The 18,567-nt window shown below is 42.2% G+C and overlaps 2 protein-coding genes across 4 annotated transcripts in view; one reads left to right on the forward strand and one right to left on the reverse strand.

The window, feature by feature from the left end:
• Sgtb (small glutamine rich tetratricopeptide repeat co-chaperone beta) overlaps positions 1 to 10,983 on the reverse strand; it is a 32,858-nt gene extending 21,875 nt beyond the window's left edge. For 2 of the 3 annotated variants that reach the window (XM_029468584.2, XM_021180303.3), the window contains exons 1-3: positions 10,766 to 10,983; positions 9,544 to 9,663; positions 2,232 to 2,335 (exon numbers count right to left, since the gene is read on the reverse strand). In XM_029468584.2, coding sequence (XP_029324444.1) covers positions 2,232 to 2,335; positions 9,544 to 9,643 — 204 coding nt within the window. In that variant the 5' untranslated portion in view covers positions 9,644 to 9,663; positions 10,766 to 10,983. Of the gene's footprint in view, positions 1 to 2,231; positions 2,336 to 9,543; positions 9,664 to 10,741 lie in introns of all 3 variants that reach the window. The other variant, XM_029468583.2, reaches the window with a different exon arrangement.
• A 130-nt stretch (positions 10,984 to 11,113) lies between these two features.
• Positions 11,114 to 18,567, forward strand: part of Nln (neurolysin) — an 85,256-nt gene continuing 77,802 nt past the window's right edge. Inside the window, exon 1 of the mRNA XM_021179980.3 lies at positions 11,114 to 11,320. Coding sequence (XP_021035639.1) covers positions 11,280 to 11,320 — 41 coding nt within the window. The 5' untranslated portion in view covers positions 11,114 to 11,279. The remainder of the gene's footprint in view (positions 11,321 to 18,567) is intronic.

Below are 18,567 nucleotides of genomic sequence, written 5' to 3' on the forward strand. Positions count from 1 at the left end.
CATACAAAAATGTGCACGTGCACACACACACACACACACACACACTGATTCACACACTAAGGCTAGGAAGGTGTATTCTAAAAGTTAACAGTAATAATATTTGGAAATAAAGTCTCTTCCTTACGTCTTTCTGTATTGTCCGGTATTTTAAACTAAACTATAGTCATATAGGAAATCTTAGGTGAGATGAGCAACAGCACGAACTTGCAGGCCAGCACCTACTACCATCCTCAAAAGGCGTAAGTTTCAAACCAGAGGCGCCTCTACAGTAAGCTGAACATTCTGGTGTGCTCTGAGGGACAATGGGAACATCTGTATCTTTCCATTTATGGAAGACCTTGGAAAAATTATATGGGTTTTTAACTTCACTCTTTTTTTTTTTTTTTTTTGGTTTTTCAAGACAGGGTTTTTCTGTATAGCCCTGGCTGTCCTGGAACTCACTTCACTCTTAAGTTAAGTCAGCAATACTGAAGGAAAAAAAAAAAAAAGAATAACTTGGTAGCTTTTGTGCCAATGTACGGCACGTAACATACAAGGTAATCCTTCATCTGAACTAAGGTTTCAAAGAAAGTGATAAATGGAATGTGGAAAAGTACTTTGCTAATTAGACAAATACCCACAAGTGTAAAGTTACTGACAAAGATTGGCAGAAAGCCTTTCCAATGGGGCGCAAGACACAGAAACAGAGAGGAACACTCACACTCCTTCACTGTTTAACTGTGGTTCCAAGACATGGTCCCTGCTGCTCTACAGAACCTGCTTTCTATCTCCTGTCCATTTCCCAGCTTCCACCAAGCCCACACAGTTTATTAATATAAAAAATGAATATTTCAGGTCAGAAAAAACCCAACATACTGAATATGTGGCTATACTTTATTTTCTTCTCCAACCCCTTACCTTTTAAGATGAAGTCATCACAGTTTTACATGGAAGAACCATTCCTCACACTCCCTGGCTAAGCCTGAGCAGCAAAAATGTGCTGGCAAGTGTTACATACTTTAAATAAAGGGAACAAAGTCCACTTTACATATGTATAAACCAAAATACGGGGGCAGAAAGAAACAAGCAGAATTCTAAAAGTAGAGTCATTAACTCCACATTCAAGTGCACTTGACAAGACAAACTAATCATAACGATGTCAAGGCTGCCTTAGGTACAATTCAGACTTTCTCTGCTGCAGTGTTAACATGATGAGGAGAAGCACAGCCCGCAGACCCACGCAGGGATGATGCTACCACAATTAATACCCTGACGAAGTAACAGGGATTCACTCTCAACCCCTTTACGTTGTAAAACAGTATACAACAACTCTCTCACAATTAAGTACAATCAGAGAACTACAGCAACAGAGCTTTCGTGAAAGGGAGTGTAGAAGTCAACTGGAGGTTCCTGGAAGACAGGAATAATGATCATCAGCTGTGATACCGTCAGTCCTAAGTCACTGGAGACACTAGCTAAGGAGCAAGCAAATTTCAAGTGCTGCTGGACACAGAGCCCTTGGGAACCTGAGCGTAAAGATCTGCTTCGGCCATGGACTTATTTGGTGACCAAAGCAGAGTACCTCAGGAAGTCACAAGCTCAAACACAATGAAAAAGACAAAGAGTTCAATCTTAATCAAAGTACGAAGACAAAAGGAAGAGCAAATTAGCTCCGTACATCTTGTCATATGAGCTCATCTCTTCTAAGACTAAAACTATCAAAGTCCATCTTCATTACAAGTACTCAAAGAGTCTTTTCCCGACAAGATCCAGAAACAGAGTGTAGGGACTGCAGCTAAATGTGCGGTCAGCAGCACCCACCTGAAGCTGAGCTTACACTCCTTGTAACAGCATGACTCCAAAACTCTTCATTAAGCAAAGCTCAACCACAACACAGAACAACAGCCCCCAAAGCGGGCCCTAGGAACACAACCCAGGGCTCCTGAAGAAGCAGTATGTGCTGTTAACTGCTGAGCAATCTCTCCAGCACTGTAGATCTTGGAAATTTAAAAATAAACTATAAAAGACTTCAAAGTCAGCAAGGTGAGGATGTAAGAACGGCTGCTAATATGACCATTTAAAGCATATGCATATTAAGTGAGGTATATTTTAGTTCCTACATAATATCCATAACATCTATTTCTTTCCACCCAGGCTATTTGTGGACCTAGCCCCCCAACTAGGAAGAACCCAAGCTAAAATTGTGTCATACTTGTATCAAATACTAATGAGAAAAAAAAATGCCTACAGACCTTACAGACGGAGTTTGTGAACATTTCTGTCAAAGGCTGTGAAACTGCCAGATGTGTATCTTCTGGACTGATCTTAAAAACGGTCTCCAAACACTGGATTGCAACTAGAAATAAAACAAGGGCACGGAGCATTAGCAACTTTACAAAGGAGCCTTCTGGTTTTCCTTATAGAAATGCAATCTTTGGTAAATTAGTGTTTATGGTCAAAGAACGAAAGGGAAACTAATTGGCCCAGCTGCATAAAGATTTCTGTTTCTAGATGAGCTACTGCAGAAAGACAGTAATCTCTTATCTCTCACTAAAATGCAAATGTTAGCCAGAATATAATTTCTGAAGATACATAGTACATTATATTCTTGGTGAAGGTTACCAGAAAGAAGAGAGTAACATTGACCTCTTACATTCCAATAGTAATGTCTAATTAGCCACCAATGCATTAAACAAACTAAATGTTATACATCGTTTAAGTGAGAAAAACAAGGTTTCAGCTTGATGAACATTAGTAATATTTGGCCTGAAGAGGGCACTAAATATTAATCCTGGCACAGTAACATGAAAAGAGGTCTATTTAGCCGGGCAGTGGTGGCGCACGCCTTTAATCCCAGCACTGGGGAAACAGAGGCAGACAGATTTCTGAGTTCGAGGCCAGCCTGGTTTACAGAGTGAGTTCCAGGACAGCCAGGGCTACACAGAGAAACCCTGTCTCGAAAAACCAAAAAACCAAAAAAAAAAAAAAAAGATAGAAAGAAAATAGGTCTATTTTAAAATATTCATTCACATATGCAAATTTACTGTGAGCCTACTATGTGTAAAGTTCTGTTCCAAGATGTTAGAGGGACAGCAATAAACATAACAGGAAAAAACAAATCACTGTCCATATTACGAAGCAAACTATCCCGCATGCTCGCTGATGACCGTCGCCTCATCTATTTTTGGTGGAGGACAAAGTAACTGGTTGGTACAGCGAGGGTGCAAGGTACAGGCTGATGCCAAGACACAAGGGGAGATTATGTAAGAATCAAAGACAGCAGATCACAAGGCAGCTTCAATGATATTTTTAAAGAGCAGGACTCGGTGCTACTGGGAAATGGATGGCTTTCAAGGATTTAGTGAGGGAAAATAACTGCCTGCGTTTAGAACTAAACGGCCGGTGGGAATGTTGAGAACAGCCTGGAGAGAGAAGCAGGAAACCAGGTAGGCAGGCTCCCATTCAAATGATACACTGGACTGAGGAGCCCAGATAAGAACCAGCCCTACCACTGCCCTCCCAACACTATGAATAGATGCATGTACTTTCTGTGGGACTTTTAAAAGATGCCTTATATATTAATTGTAGTCTTGAGGAAAGTATCCCTGTCATAAAATAAATACTATTACTCTCAGCAGCCACAGAAAAAGTGTCCTTAGAACGGATGGTGCACGCTTTTAATCTCAGCACTTGGGAGGCAGAGGCAGGCGAATTTCTGAGTTCAAGGCCAGCCTGGTCTACAGAGTGAGTTCCAGGACAGCCAGGGCTACACAGAGAAACCCTGTCAAAAAAACCAACCAAACAAACAAACAAACAAAAAAACAGAAACAAAAACAAAAACAAAACAAAAGAACAGGCCTGAATAAAGTTCTCAGCATAAGAAGTAAATGTATACTTTAGGGAGAAAACAATGTTTCCTTATACTTCCTTCTATTCCCAGCTGTGTTTTGATATTTTGCCCTCCTCAGTAGCTAGAACTATAACAATGTGGCCTTCTCCTTTTCTATTTCTCCCAAACTGATGAAGCTGCATTTAAAATATTGGACTGCAGGTGAAGGTCTTCTCCTTGCCCCTGCACTTACTTACAATAATACAAAAATACAATAATAAAAAAATGCATGTGCATTTACTCTTGCACCCCTGCCTCCGCCCCCCACCGCCCCCGGCCCCGACCACAGACTATCATTCTGTGTAGTTTATTGGGTTCCATTACTGGAAAGATCACTCTGTGTCAGATGGTCTGCGCGTATGTGTCTCGTGTTAGGCCATCTCCTTGAGAACCGGGCCTATTAACTTATTTGTCTTTCACTTTACCGGAGTCTGGCAAGTAATGGATGGTCAACAAATGGTATCTGTTGGCTTCTCTGTCTACAGTCAAACATCAAACAAGGAAATAGAAAATGATCAGACCCAGGGTAGAGAGCATTTCTCCTGTCTGCCAAAACCTAAACAGCCAGCCAAACCCAAACATAAGTTCACAGACACAAGAAGAGATCAAGAGAACAAAAACAAGTTATTAACCAAAAAAACAGACCCCAGAACTTCCAAGCTAAACAAACAGGATGGATTCACTTCATAAAAGTACAATGTGGAGGGGTTGATGTATTCTGCCCACTAGACTTAGAAACCAAGATACAAACCCACCACTAAGTAAAAGGCCAAGATTATGGAGTCCAATCCAACACATACATATATATAATACCTATCACATGTAGGTCCTCTTTCTAGATACTTGCCATAGCAGTGAGCAGGCACTTAACCTCTTGGAGAAGGGATTGAGATGAGAACCATAATAAGAAACAGGGGCCAGGGGGCTAGGGAGGGCAAGAGCTGAGCAGGAATGTAGACTGCAGACTAACTTAAGAGTTCAGGGCAGGTCTCCTTGAGAAAGAACTCTGGCCACGACTTGGAGGAGATGAAAGTGTTATCACTGCAGCAGGTAGGGATGAGGAGAGGCTACTCCAGGCCAAGGGAACAGCCAGCGCAAACGCCTTTAGGCACAAGGATCTGCTAATTTGGCTGACACTAAATGAAAAACAGTAGGTGGACAATATGTCCAAATTATATAGATTCTTTATACAATGACTAAGTAACATAAGGAGTCTTGGCAAGATTCTGCATAAGAAGAACAGAATCTGCCATAGACTTAAGAGATGTTTGAATGTGGATAGTCCAAGGAGCTAGAGCAGGTGAAGAAAGACCAGTCAGGAGTTATCACAGTAGAACAAGCAACAAGCAGTTTCAGCCATGGGAGATATCAGTGGAAGTGGTAAAAGTGGTTAGACTCAAAATGTATTTTATGGCTTTGTTTGTTTGTTTGTTTGTTTGTTTGTTTTTGCAGTGTTGGGGACTTACACACTTCAGGACACACCAGGCAAGCATTCTATGACTGAACTATATTCCCCAACCTCTGACTCAAGATGCATTTTGAAAGTAAAGACTTTTAGACCTGGTGTGGTGGTACACACCTTTATTTCCAACACTGACGATGTAGAAGCAGGCAGACGTCTATGAATCTAAAGCCAACCTAGTCCATACAGAGAGTTCCATTATATAGTTACACAAGGAGACCTTGAGAAAGAAAGGTAGACTGACTGTTGAAGGCACAGACAACAAGATTTATCAACAGCTAGATCTAGAGTAGGAGAAAAACAAGACCCTGGAATGATGCCCAAGTTTTTGGCCTAAGCTCAGGAAACCCTGGAGCTGCTCTCTCTAAGACAGGGGAGGTGTGGGTAGAACAGATTTTAGGTGGGAAGACTGCAAGTTCAGTTTTGGCAATGTGAATTTTGAGAAGCGTACTAGACATGCAAGTAGAGCTGTGGGGAAGGCAGCTGGATATAGAAGAAAGGGCTCGACTGGGGGCACAGTGCTGAGAACTATCAGCATACAAATGTGGGGTCAGGCAAATAAGCTACAAATTCTCAGCAAAGAAATGAGTGTAGATAATGGCAAACACAAACAGAAAGACAGACAGACAGACAAACTATGCAAGCAGTCGACTCTGAGCATGATAAGTCAGGAAAAAAGAGATTCAGCCATTGAGAGAAAGAATGAGAGATTGGATGAGAAGATAAGCAAGGGATAAGGAGGTGTTCTAGAAGGAAAATACTTAGAGACAGGATGAAGGGCTGTCAGGGCTATATACGCCTTTCATCCCAGCACTGGGGAGGCAGAGGCAGGCGGATTTCTGAGTTCAAGGCCAGCCTGGTCTACAGAGCGAGTTCCAGGACAGCCAGGGCTACACAGAGAAACCCTGTCTTTAAAAAAAAAAAAAAAAAGTCAGATAAGGAATAAGAACTGTTTAATTAGACATAGAAATCACTAATACCTTTAATAAGAGCAGAAAGGAAGGAGATAAAGGATTATTTTTTTAATTAAGTAATAAGAGAATTGTAAAGAGAAGTATAGACAACTCTTTCAAATAGTTTTGTTACAAAAGGATACAAAAAAAAACCGGTAAGAGGGATTGAACAGAACCATAAGAATATCCATTTTAAAATATTCTTATGTATATGGGTATGTATACGGGTGAATGTGTTTATATCTCTGTGCCTGTGCCGCAAATGTGCACCCGTTGCCCCCCAGAGGTCAGAAGAGAGCACTGGATGTGAGCCACCATGTGGATGCTGGGAATTGAACTCAGATCCTCTGGAAGAACAGCCAGTGCACTAAACCACTAAGCCAACTCTCCAGGCCCCCTCCACCAATTATTTTCACTTAATGTATGTTTGTGTGTAAAAATATCAATTGTGAATGCAGTGCCCTCAGAGACCAGAAGAGGGCATCAGATAGGGCTATTGAAGAGAGTGAACCATTTTCAACAGGACCTGGGTCCTCTAGAAGAACAGCAATGCTCTTAACCACTGAGCCATGTCCCCAGCCCTGTTCACGTCTCTTAATCTCTGAGCCATGTCTCCAACCCTGCTCACGATTCTTTGGCTTTTTTTTTTTTTAAAAAATGAAAGAGGACTGGATGGAAATGGTTCAGTGGAGTGAAAATTTGATGATGTAGGACAAATGGGAAGAAGAAACTACAGTGAAGTCCTGGATGGTGAGAGGGGATGGGACAAAATGTGTCAGTAGAGAGATTTCTTTGAGAAGGGAATACAGCTAGTCCACCTATGGCAACAGGCAGGCAGCTAGGCAAAGCATGTGGGTACTGACAGCGAGGGATGTGCAGAGTATAGAAGCTGGTAGATGTTGTCTTATTATTATTTATTCTTTATTTAGGGTGAAGGAAGCATATAAGGGTAAAGGGAAGTCTAGGGATTCAGAAGATGAAAGAACATATTAAAATGACCATGTAGGGCAGTAAGGGATGAATGAATGAATGAATGAATGAATGAGTAACAAATACTCTGATCACCCAGCAGCATTAAAGGTCTGCTTGAGGTACACAGTTATGAATGGATATAGCCAGTCATCAAAGTTGCACATTTTGCTCCATTAATTTATAGTCAGATGGATATAGACACTGAGTAGGTAGAGAGTTAAAATTAAATAAGGTTCAGTTATTTCAAGACAGGAGAAATAATACGAGAAAATATCATAACTATGCACCACAGAATTTAAGACAAGTAAGAAAGAGGTAGGGGAAAGTATGGGATCAGCAGACTGGAGAGGTTGGTTAACGAATTGTTGGGGTACGACGGATGGTGGAGGAAGGGTGCTAGAAACACAGGCAGTAGGAGCCAGGAGTATAAGTGCTGAGGACAGAGATGGCCAGTGGAATACAATTGGGGATGATACAGTCTAGGAAAAAGGTTTCTAAATCTCATCACCCTGACACTTCAGATCAGATAACTCCTTGTTATCAAGAGCTGTCTGGTGCACTGTCAAGTGTTTAGCATCATCTATGGCTTCTACCCATGAGAAGCCATAATACCAGCCTCTCCAAAGGTGGTGACATGCAAACATGTCTCCAGACTTTACAGAACTCCCCTGAATTCAGAAACACTGATCTACTGTATAACCAAGTGGTTGAGATCAGAGGAGCAGAAAAACCCAAGAGGCCAGTGGAAGAGAAAGACAAGAATTTTCTGGGAGTTTGTCGGGATTGGAAGGCGTCAGGACTGAAGTAATGCTTTCTAGAGTGACTGATTGACAGGATGCTGAAACCACAACAAACAGAGAGGACGTCAGAGAGGACAACAGTCAGGACTCTGGGGACACACAGTGGGAAAGCTGCTGCTCCAACAACCCATCCTTCCCCAAGGCTTTTTTAAATGTCTAGAAGGTGGGCAGACACCTCCACATGATTTCATGTTCAATTAAATTAGACTCACAGAGTCAAAAATAGGGGTCAGTCACAAACAATTGGCACCATTTCTGACTCCATATAGAACAAACAGCTGAAGGCACATATTTTTGGCTGAATGCCACTCTAAAAATAGGACATAACATCTTGGTTTTTAAAATACTCCCGATTTTCTTTCTTCTTCATAAGAAAACATCATACTGCCTTAGATGAGAAGAGAAATATCTTTTTTTAATTATGTGATTGCCTTCCTGTGTTGCTACAGAGCAATTGCAATCAAGACTTTCCTGTGATAGCCAAACTACCTTTATCTTTCCCGAGGTCTGATGATCAGGGAGGACAAAGACCTTAATATCAAATGGGCGAATTTGCAATGTCCTCTCACTGTGCCTCTCCCCCTCCTCTCATTGTCGCCTGGAAAGACATCATCTCACCAGAGGAACAAATACCCAACTTTGATGTACACATCTAACTTAAAGCATGTCGACAAAGGAAGCATACAGAATAAATAGATGATCCCCTCTATAGGAGCGGCAGCTCGGAGAAGGGAATTCCAACCTGCCTGCTATTTATTAAGCTCTCCCCAGTGTGCTCCCATTGTGATAATTAAGTCTGCAGACCACAAGGAAGCTAGGCTCACTGAACTTTCACCAGCCTGTCTATATCGTTTTGCCTTCTTATGGCTGGGCTGAGTTAAAATTTTGTAATGCATAAACATGAAGTGATGGCGTCAAGGAAATGCCATGGTGCTCCTCCAGTCCTGCTTAGCTTTACAGATGACTGAATCCAAGATTTAAAGCTCACGTAAAACAAGGGCGAAATTCTCTCATCCTCCAAAGCACCCTTTGCTAGAGTTCGGTAACAGTACTAATTACTGAGTTGTTTTGTTTTTAACACGGTGCTATTGCCATGACTAAGGTATTTTCGTATGTTCATAATGAGATTCTTTGCTATTAGGAAAAAAGGGAAAAATCTTTGAAGTATAGATTTGAATGTAAACATCAGCTTTGTTACATAGTAGCCGTTCTGTTGCTTAAATAATCTAATTTCCTAGTCTGTTCATTGGGAATAATGTTCCCATGATGAAAAACTTCCCTAAAATATGAATGACATACTTCTGACAGTAATTTTTCAGTAAACAAATAGTCCTATTTCCTATTAAACAAGCCTCAGAAAATGGAAATAACATATCTAGTTAAGCCTCTCAACAAAATATTGATTTTGTTATTAAAAACCATAAGCTTTGGATTGTAGCTATTTTAGTATTTCTTTACAAAATTATGACACAAAGAATAGGTGCCTACCTTCCAAACTTTCTTGTTCATCAGAAGTATATGCATCCATCTGACTTTGTTCCCGCAAGAAACGAATAACTGCATAAACTAGGGGCTTCAGAGATGACATTTTAGATGCTTAAATATCTCCTTGATTAAAAAAGAAGAAGAAAATATCAAGGGTCATCCCTAAGTTCAAAGCAATAAAAGCAAAAAATTCATTACCTTGATTACTTTTCTCTCTTTAAAGGGTCCAGAAAGCACAAGTGGTTACAGTAATGTATTCCACATGCTCATTCAAATCCAGCACTATTAAACTATGTTAAAGCTTGCATCAGTAAAAAATAAAAATAAAAAAGACAGGTTTTCAAAACATGTGTAGCAAAGCCTAGAGCTCACCGTGTCTTAACAGCATATATGATACAGATACAAGAAAGTATAGGAGTGCAGACATATGGAGAATCACTCTTGAAAGGCCTCGCTTCTAAGTTGAGGGAGATCTCGTACTGCTGACTCAGAATGTGAGCCACAGTGAGAGCATCTTCCTTTATTCCAAGAGTTTTTTTTTTTTTTTTAATGTATTAATCATTTATACTCTACTACTTTTGTAGGTTGAGTTACTTGCTGACGACAAGGCTCTGTGGAAAGGTTATTCAACCATTGAGTGTTATTGTTAAAACCCGGCGTTTCTATTTAATCAGTATACTGGTCAGAAATCACCGTCTAACCTGACAGATAGTACAAACCGATCTGCCCCTGCCTGCAGTAGCTGTGCTCTCGTGGACAAGCTGGAAGCTCCTGGCCGCGTTCATTCACATGGAATACTATGCATCCAAACAGTGGCGCAGGGCCAGGTGGCATTAATGGCTTATTTCCACTAAATCGTATCAGCAATCTGCTCCCCGGGATCCCTAATTCACAGCCAGGGTGTGGTACCCGCTTCTAGGATGTTTATTAGCTTTGTACTTCTTTTAAAGGCGCATCTACTCCCTAGGCCAGAGAGGTTATTTCACGCACTGACTAAGGACCCGGGGCAGAAGAGGGAAACAGAATGGGGGTGGGGAGAACTGTCCAACCTCCGCCAAGCTTCCCCTCCTACATCTCCAATCACATCCACCTCCCACCCCCATGGTTCCCTCCCCGTTGTACCCCGGCTTTGCCTCAGCCCAGACAGTGTTTGCAGGGGGTGCGCGGTGCAGGCCTCCATCTGGGGCTGCGGGAGACGCACCCTTTCCAGAGAGAAGCCCCTTACCACGAGAGGACACGAGATGACGGCTGCGGGCCCGGGGGCGTCGGGAAGCGGGTCCGCCTGTCCCCGCGGTCCTCGGGGCTTGAGCGGTGTTCAGGATCGCAGAGGGGGCCGCGGCTCCCAAACTTCCCCCGCTCCAACGCCGCCGCCGCCGCCGCCGCCCCCTCAGCCCACCCGGCTGCTCGCAAGGCTCTCGGAAGACAGAGCTTGCTGGATCCGCCCCAGGGGCGGAGCAGGGAACTGAGGGGTGGGGTGGAGGCGGGGCAGAGAGGGGCGGGGCGAGGGACTCGGGGCGGGGACGGAGCCGGATGCGGGGCGGGGCGAGGGGCGGGGCCACGGCGTAGGCGTGGGCCTGCAGCACGTGGGAGGGCGCTGGCTAGCGGCCTCAGTCTCGAGATCTGGTCTCCTCCGCTCTGCCCACTCTCGGCTTCCGGGCCCGCAGACTCCACCGCCCGCCTCCTGCACCTACCAAGCCGGAGGACCGCGCGCCAGCTGCTGCCGGCCTCCCGGCCTGCCCATGATCACCCTGTGCCTTTCGGCTCTGCGAGGCCTCCACAGGTACTCTAGTGGGCGGGTTAACCTTGACCGTGGGCAGGGTGGGGTCGTCTGTCGACGACAGCCGTGGGGCCTGGTGCAGCCCTACTACACCCACCCGGGATGCCTCTGGGATTGTTCTTTCCCTCTGCCTGCTTGATGGACTCTGTAGGGACACCTGGTGCAGCAACCTGGGGCCACCTTTCCCTTGCCGCTTCCCCCAGGAGGCCGTCCTTTCCCCTTTGTTTGGGATTGCTTCAGCCGCAGTCTGTGAGAATTGTTGGGTTCACAGACCCAACCCAAAATAAATACGGAAGGATAGACCGACGCGCCCTTCAGACCTGCGGACCTGATATAGAGAGTGCCGCAGCTGTGGACTCTAGAAAGCAAGCATTTTCGTATGCACCTCATGCACTTGTTAGCGGTCCAGGCGTTTAATATACACCCGAGACCGCTTTGGTTTTCATACTTATTTCCGTCCTTGCTTTCTAACTTCATTTTTATATCCCTCCTTCCTTAAAACATTCGGTCCCTTAACCTGGCAAATTGACTTGGTCCAGAATTGTTGCTTGGACACGGTTTGGGGCTGCTGCTTTGAATTGCTTCCTAGCGCTCTAACCACACCCCTCTGCAACAGACCAGTAGCAAAATGGTGAGAGAATTAAATTCTTTGCACGGATATGCCGGGTTTTCGGGAACAAAGCCGCCACCACCTCCCATCGCCAAATCTGCCTTACACTGAAATTTCATGTGAAAGTTCAACGGGGAAAAAAGAACTTTGTGGGGTTTGTAGATGTGCACACAACTATTTCAACCATCAGCATTTCTGCTTTTCGTCATTTTCTATTGTGCTTTGCCACTCATCTGCGTGGATCACTGTGTTCCTTAGTCCTTGTGCACCCAGGGGACAATAGTGATTCTGCAGAGTTCACCTGATGACTGTGACCATTATTTGAGCAGGGTTTGTTGTTTTCTGGTCTCCAGGCTGGAAGTGGTAAAGCTGTCAAATGAAACTGTTCCTAGAAATGAAGTTCTTTTTTCCATTTAATGGAAAGCAAGAAGAGAGAATAAATTTCCATTATAAAGCTGCTAACTCTTTTCTCTAACTTTTTAATATTGAGACCCCTTTACATTTAAAAAATTGCTGAAAACCTAGGAACATTAATTTTGTTGTTGTCGATTATATCTACCCATAGTTAACCATATACAATTAAAACTGGAACATTCATAAAGATTAATGTTTATCAAGTTGTAATAAATATATGCATATTTTTCCATTTATCTTGTCAGTGGATGCTGGAGTGACTTAATACAAAATAGCTTGATTACTACACATACCTGAACATTTAAGCTGTTTCTCCATTTTATTTTTATTTAAGAAGGAAAATCTTACTTCACATTCATATATAGGTAGAAAGAGAAGAATATTTTAATAGCTTTCTAAAGTAACCATGGCCAGTGCTTGGTTTTTAAGGGTGAGCTGCAGAGTAGAGTTGTGGGTGTGTACCACTGACTCTTCTTATGCTGCTACGTTAAGTCCACTTGGTGTATCTTTCTTTTTAAATTGGGAGGGTACTCTGCATAATTTTGAAACTCCAGTCACAGTTCATTTGGGAATAAGTGGCTGTGCTATGGAGTTTTTCTGATGTTGACCTATTTTATGACATACTATCTAATGTTACATTCCTCAGGGTTACCATCCATTTTGATTAGAAGTCTTCAAGTGCCCACTGTAGTGGATTGGATTCTCCAACATTCTAGTTTTCATTTGAAGCCTGGAAGTTTATTAGTGACTACATCCTTGTATTTTCCCTTGAAGTGACAGTCTCACTTGATTACTTCTGTGCGGATAGCTTTGCTTGTTTGTTTGCTTGTTATTTTGTTTGTTTTGTTTTGTTTTGTTTTTGAGACAGGGTCTTGCTCTATAAAGCCCAGGCTGGCCTTGAATTCACAGTCCTCATGCCTTAGCCTCCCAGTTGCTGCGATAACAAGCATGATCCACCTCACACACCTACTGGTATTCTAAACCCACAATTCTTGTTGTGCTGGAATTGAACCCATAGACTATAACTGGATGGACAAACAGAATAATTCTGATTTGTTTGTCATTAAAAATAATATTATAATTAAGTACAGCAACACATTCCTGTAATCTCAGCGTTGAAGACATGGACAATAGGATCAAGAGTTGAAGGCCAGCTCAGCGTATGTGGTAAGACCCGGTATCAAACAACTTTGTTAATTTCTTTTTTTTTTAAAAAAAAAAAAGGTATTCAGTGAAAAAAAAGAAGAGAAGGTGTTTTTTGGCTCACAGTTCATTCACTTTCACAGATGCTGTGATTTGTGCAGTCAGTTCCACTGGAACACCATTGTTCAGATGTGCATGTGTCTGGCCCTACATCCACAGTGAAGGGTTGAGACTTAATAAACAGTAGTTAGTACAAGAGTATCCTAAAATACAACTGAGATTCTTTTTAGCAGGAGTGTGAGGTCTTGAATTTGTCTACCAATATTAGTAATAGTTTTAAGTGCAAAGATGGCAACAGTTTTATACACCATTGATTTCATTATCGTCACAAAAGTCTATGAAGCAAAAATCGTATTATAAGCTTCAGCATGATGGAAGATTCTGCACCTCATGTTCTCCCTGACCTGGTCTCAGGGTCCACTCTACAAACCTGTGACCTTATTATTTGCCTTCCAAATGTGGAAAACTGCTTATATATTCAGCATTGACTGACTCTTCATTCATGCATGCAAAGAAATAAATATATAAAAAGCCTCAAAATTGTCATCTTCTTAGAAGTTAGTAATATGCCAGGTATGTGCCTGCTATCTCAGCATGTGATAGATTGAGAGAGGAAGATTATGAGTTCCACGCTATCCTGGGTCTCGGAGTAAAACCCGCCTCAAAGAAACGGGGTTAGAAAGGGGTGGTTAGTATTAGTGATCTACTGTAAGTATATTAACTCGTACATCACTTGAGGACATAGATAATAGTCACGTGGTGGTTTGAATGGGAGTGGCCTCCCTAGGCTCGTTTTTGAATACTTTGTCACTAGGGAGTGGCACTGTTTGAGAAGGACTAGGAAGTGCTGCCTTGTTGGAGTAGGTGTGGTCTGCTAGGAGGAAATGTGTCGCTGGGGGTGGGCTTTGAGGTTTCCGAAGTCCATGCCAGTCAGCCTCTCTTCTACCCTCCCCCCCCCCCATCAGGTTAGATCTCAACACTACACCTGGCTACCACCATGATGAGAATGGACTAAGCCTCTGAAACTGTAAGAAAGCCCCCAATTAAAGTTGTCTTGGTCTTGGTGTCTCTTCACAGCAGTACAGCAGTGACTAGGACAGTCGTCATATACAGAAGTAGTCCTTAAGTTTGGGCTGACATGACTAATACAGAGTCTGTTGTTTCAAATGCTACCCTCCCCAAAAGTTGATAGTAAGTGACATGTGTGGCTTCTGCTCTCCTTCTCCTGTTTACTCTGGCATTTGGGCATACCTGGGCCAGGTTTGTTTGTTTGTCTTACAGAGGTAGGGTATATGTTTTCTTTCCTATTGGCAGAGCAGCTGAATGTGTTCCCAGACAGCTTTGCGGGTAGGGTGGTTGATGAGAGCATCGGTTGTATTTCTTATGAACAAACAGACCAGGAACCTGGAGATTAGATTGTAAGATTGTAGTTGCTGTCAGGCTAGCACTGAACACTGTGCTATGTCCACTTTGATACATGACCTGTCCTTCGTGTGTGTGTGTGTGTGTGAGAGAGAGAGACAGAGAGAAAGAGACAGACAGACAGATAGCATCTCAATATGCACTTAACACTGTGCTATGTCCAATTTGATACATGACCTGTCCTTCGTGTGTGTGTGTGTGTGTGTGTGTGTGTGTGTGTGTGTGTGTGACAGAGAGAGACAGAGACAAAGAGACAGACAGACAGATAGGGTCTCAATGTGTAACTCAATCTGGCCTTGAATTTGCTCCGTAGCCTAGGATGGCCTGAAACTTAACATTTAGCACCCTCCTGTTTGCATCCTATTGTTTCTTTCTCTACTGTAGTGCTAGGATTACTTTTACGCACTACCAAGCTTAAATGTTCTTAATAAGTCTTTCTCAAACCTTTAATTTCTTAGTGTAAGCTCATAGAAATAGAATTTGTAAATCGAAGGGCACACATAACTTTCAGGACTTTGGTCCTTAGCACAGTCTTTTAGGAAAGAAGCATTTACAGGCTGGGGAGTTGGCTTAGAAAGTAAAGTGCTTGCTTGATCCATTGCTGGCAAGGAGCAATCTTGGCTTGGAGAGGAAAGGGTGTATGGGAACAGTAGAAGAAAGGACGCAAAGTTAACGAGGTGGGGTATAAGTTGACAGTCTTGTGTTCTGCTCAAGACAGCTCTCCAGAGATCTCCCTATAGATCAGTTCTTGCACACCAAATTCCAGTCTTTTCCTTGCATATCAATTCAATTGTACCCCAACCAAGTTCCCTTTTAATTATCCCATAAATCAGCATTTTATGACCTAAACCTCTTGATTCTTAGAAAAGACAGCGTGTTCTTAAAGACTTATTAAGAACATTTAAGGGTAAAAGTAATCCTAGCACTACAGTAGAGAAAGAAACAGTAGGACACAAACAGGAGGATGCTAAATGTTAAGTTTCAGGACATCCTAGGCTACAGAGCAAATTCAAGGCCAGATTGAGTTACATATTGAGACCCTATCTGTTTGTCTGTCTCTTTCTCTCTCTGTCTCACACACACACACACACACACACATGAAGGACAGGTCATGTATCAAAGTGGACATGGCACAGTGGACATAGTACATTCTTTTTAACATAGCAATGTATTCAGAGATCTGCCTGCCTTTGTAAGCACAGACAATAAGTTAGCTGTGTGGGAACCTGCTTTGAGATCACCATTCCTACCATGCCTGGGCCTAAACTAGTTCTGACCCAGGCTAACCTTGAAGTCAGGAATCTGCCTGCCTTTGTAAGTGCAAACGATAAACTTGACTGGGTGAGATCTTGCCCGGTGATCACTCCTCAAATCTTTTTATCTTTTTCTTTAATAACTTTCTGACAAGCTGGCTCCTAGTGCAGCTGCCTTTGTTCTTTTAGGTCCACGAAGCTCCTTATACACTCATATTGCATTCTTATATTTTGCATACTTGAGAAATTATATATGTTGAACTCGTGTTTTCAGAGTTCTTTCCTACAGCCTTAAGTGCTGTCCTGAAGTTCACAGTTAGCTAAGGACATTAGACACACCCTCACCTCCTGGACTTGTACTGTTTCTAATTATCATGGAGTAATTAACCTTGGCCAGGAGAATATTTCCTGAAGGAGGAACATAAAGTAAATTATGTACATTATTATATAAACAAGCCCCATGCCCATAGCAACCGTCAACACTCATGGAAGCCCATGCCCTGTTGGCTCTGCTCCAAGGGGGAAAAATGTCACACTTCCCCTTCCACAGTGGCCATGTAGGACTTGGCACATTCTACTCATGTAAAGGCTAAACTCGGGGAATAGGTGGATCTCCAGAGCTCCATGGTCAGCCAGTCTAGTTGAATCAGTGAGCTTTAGGTTCAGTGAGAGAACAGCAGATAGTCAGTCTAACATTGGCCTGTGGTCTCCATAAGCACACGAGTGTCCATACAAACCACACACATACCTTTATACACCACTCAGAAAAAATCCAAGTTATAACAATGCATCAGAATATATAAATGTGGTTTCTCTATACTTTCACCAATACCTCAGTGCTTAAGTGTTTTTTTCTTTTGTCATTACCAATTCCATAAGTAGAAACTTCCCTTACTATGTAATTTGTATTTTCTTATATTTCTATGGTGAATTATTAGGTGACTATAATTTCTTGACAAGTTCAGGACTATGGTATAGAATCAGAAAAAGTAATTTGTTTTCTGGTGCAAGAAGTTAATCAAATAAAAAAATCTTAGAAAGTCAATGCACAGTTACTCATAAATGTAGTAGTTTTTACATGTCTGATATCAAGAAGTTGAGTATTACGTAATTAAGAAATTAAGTAAAATTGAGATTGTATTCCTAAGTCCAGCACATATTAACCTCTACCGTCTTAGGACAGTGTTGCCAGGGAAAAAATGTACAATCAAGAAATGATTTGAAGGCACAAATATCAAAAAGCTAAACTAAGATTATTTGTCCAAAACAGATTATAAAGAAGTTAAAATGGGAATTTTTGTTTTGATATCTTTTCACTTCTAACTTTGGTAAAAAAAAAAAAAAAATCCCTTTTCTTTTTCCAAGTCTAATATAATCTTTTGGTTCAGACAAAGTGCAGAACTTTTGTGAGAAGCGCTTATATTAAAATATGAAGAGTCAAGGTAATGAGTGTATATTGGGTACAGATTCACATGCCAAGGTGTGTGTTGGAAAGGGCTTGTCTAGTGTTTGGAGTCTGAATCCAGCAGGCCTGAGTTTGTATGCTGGCTCTGTCCCTGATCAGCACTGTGGTCTAAGGCTAAGGAACCAGGGCTGGACAGTATCTCCAGTCACCAAAAATTTGAGGGTGTGTCTAAGGACACAGCAGTGAACAGAAATCTTACATTAGAGGAATTTGCCTTATATAGTGAAAAAAAAAATATGTAGCATACTAGATTTTAAAAAAGAAAACCATGTTTTGCTATTTTTAGAGCAGCAAAGGGGGGTATTTGGTATTGATGGGAATGAAATTGTAGAGAATGAACAGGCAAGGCCCAGACAGAAGGTGACATTTGATCAATGATCCAAGAGAAATGGGGACTTGTGCTGTGGAACTACCAGGAGCTGAGCATTCTAAGCACTGGAAAATGAAAAGGCCAAAGTGGTGATGTTTCTGGTGTGCTTGAGACAGTGAAGGAGCCTGTTGCGACTAGGGTGGAGTTAACATCAGGCTGTGAGCAGGAGCTAGGACAAAGAAAAGTATACTAATGTTTAAGATTCAGAGATGAGAAATATAAGGCACTTCGAAAATGACCTGCTAGACAGGTTCCTGTAATTTGTAATTAACTTTCTACCAACTATAGTGCTTATTATTGTGAATTAACCTCTGCAGTGGTAGGACAGTTTTTCCCGTCTTCTTTGTACACCTTACCATCAGGCATGTCCTGAGTAGGGAACCCCAGTGACTGTTACATGATGGAGGAGGTAAGATAGCTGCCGCTACAGTGTCTGCCTCTTGCTGCCATCATCTCTCATCCATCCATCAGGGATCCATGAGAGAGTTGACATATGCAAGACTTGTGTTAATG

The sequence above is a fragment of the Mus caroli genome, unplaced genomic scaffold, assembly GCF_978045245.1.
Source record: "Mus caroli unplaced genomic scaffold, Mus_caroli_1 scaffold_15, whole genome shotgun sequence".
In the NCBI taxonomy this organism is placed as follows: Eukaryota; Metazoa; Chordata; class Mammalia; order Rodentia; family Muridae; genus Mus; species Mus caroli.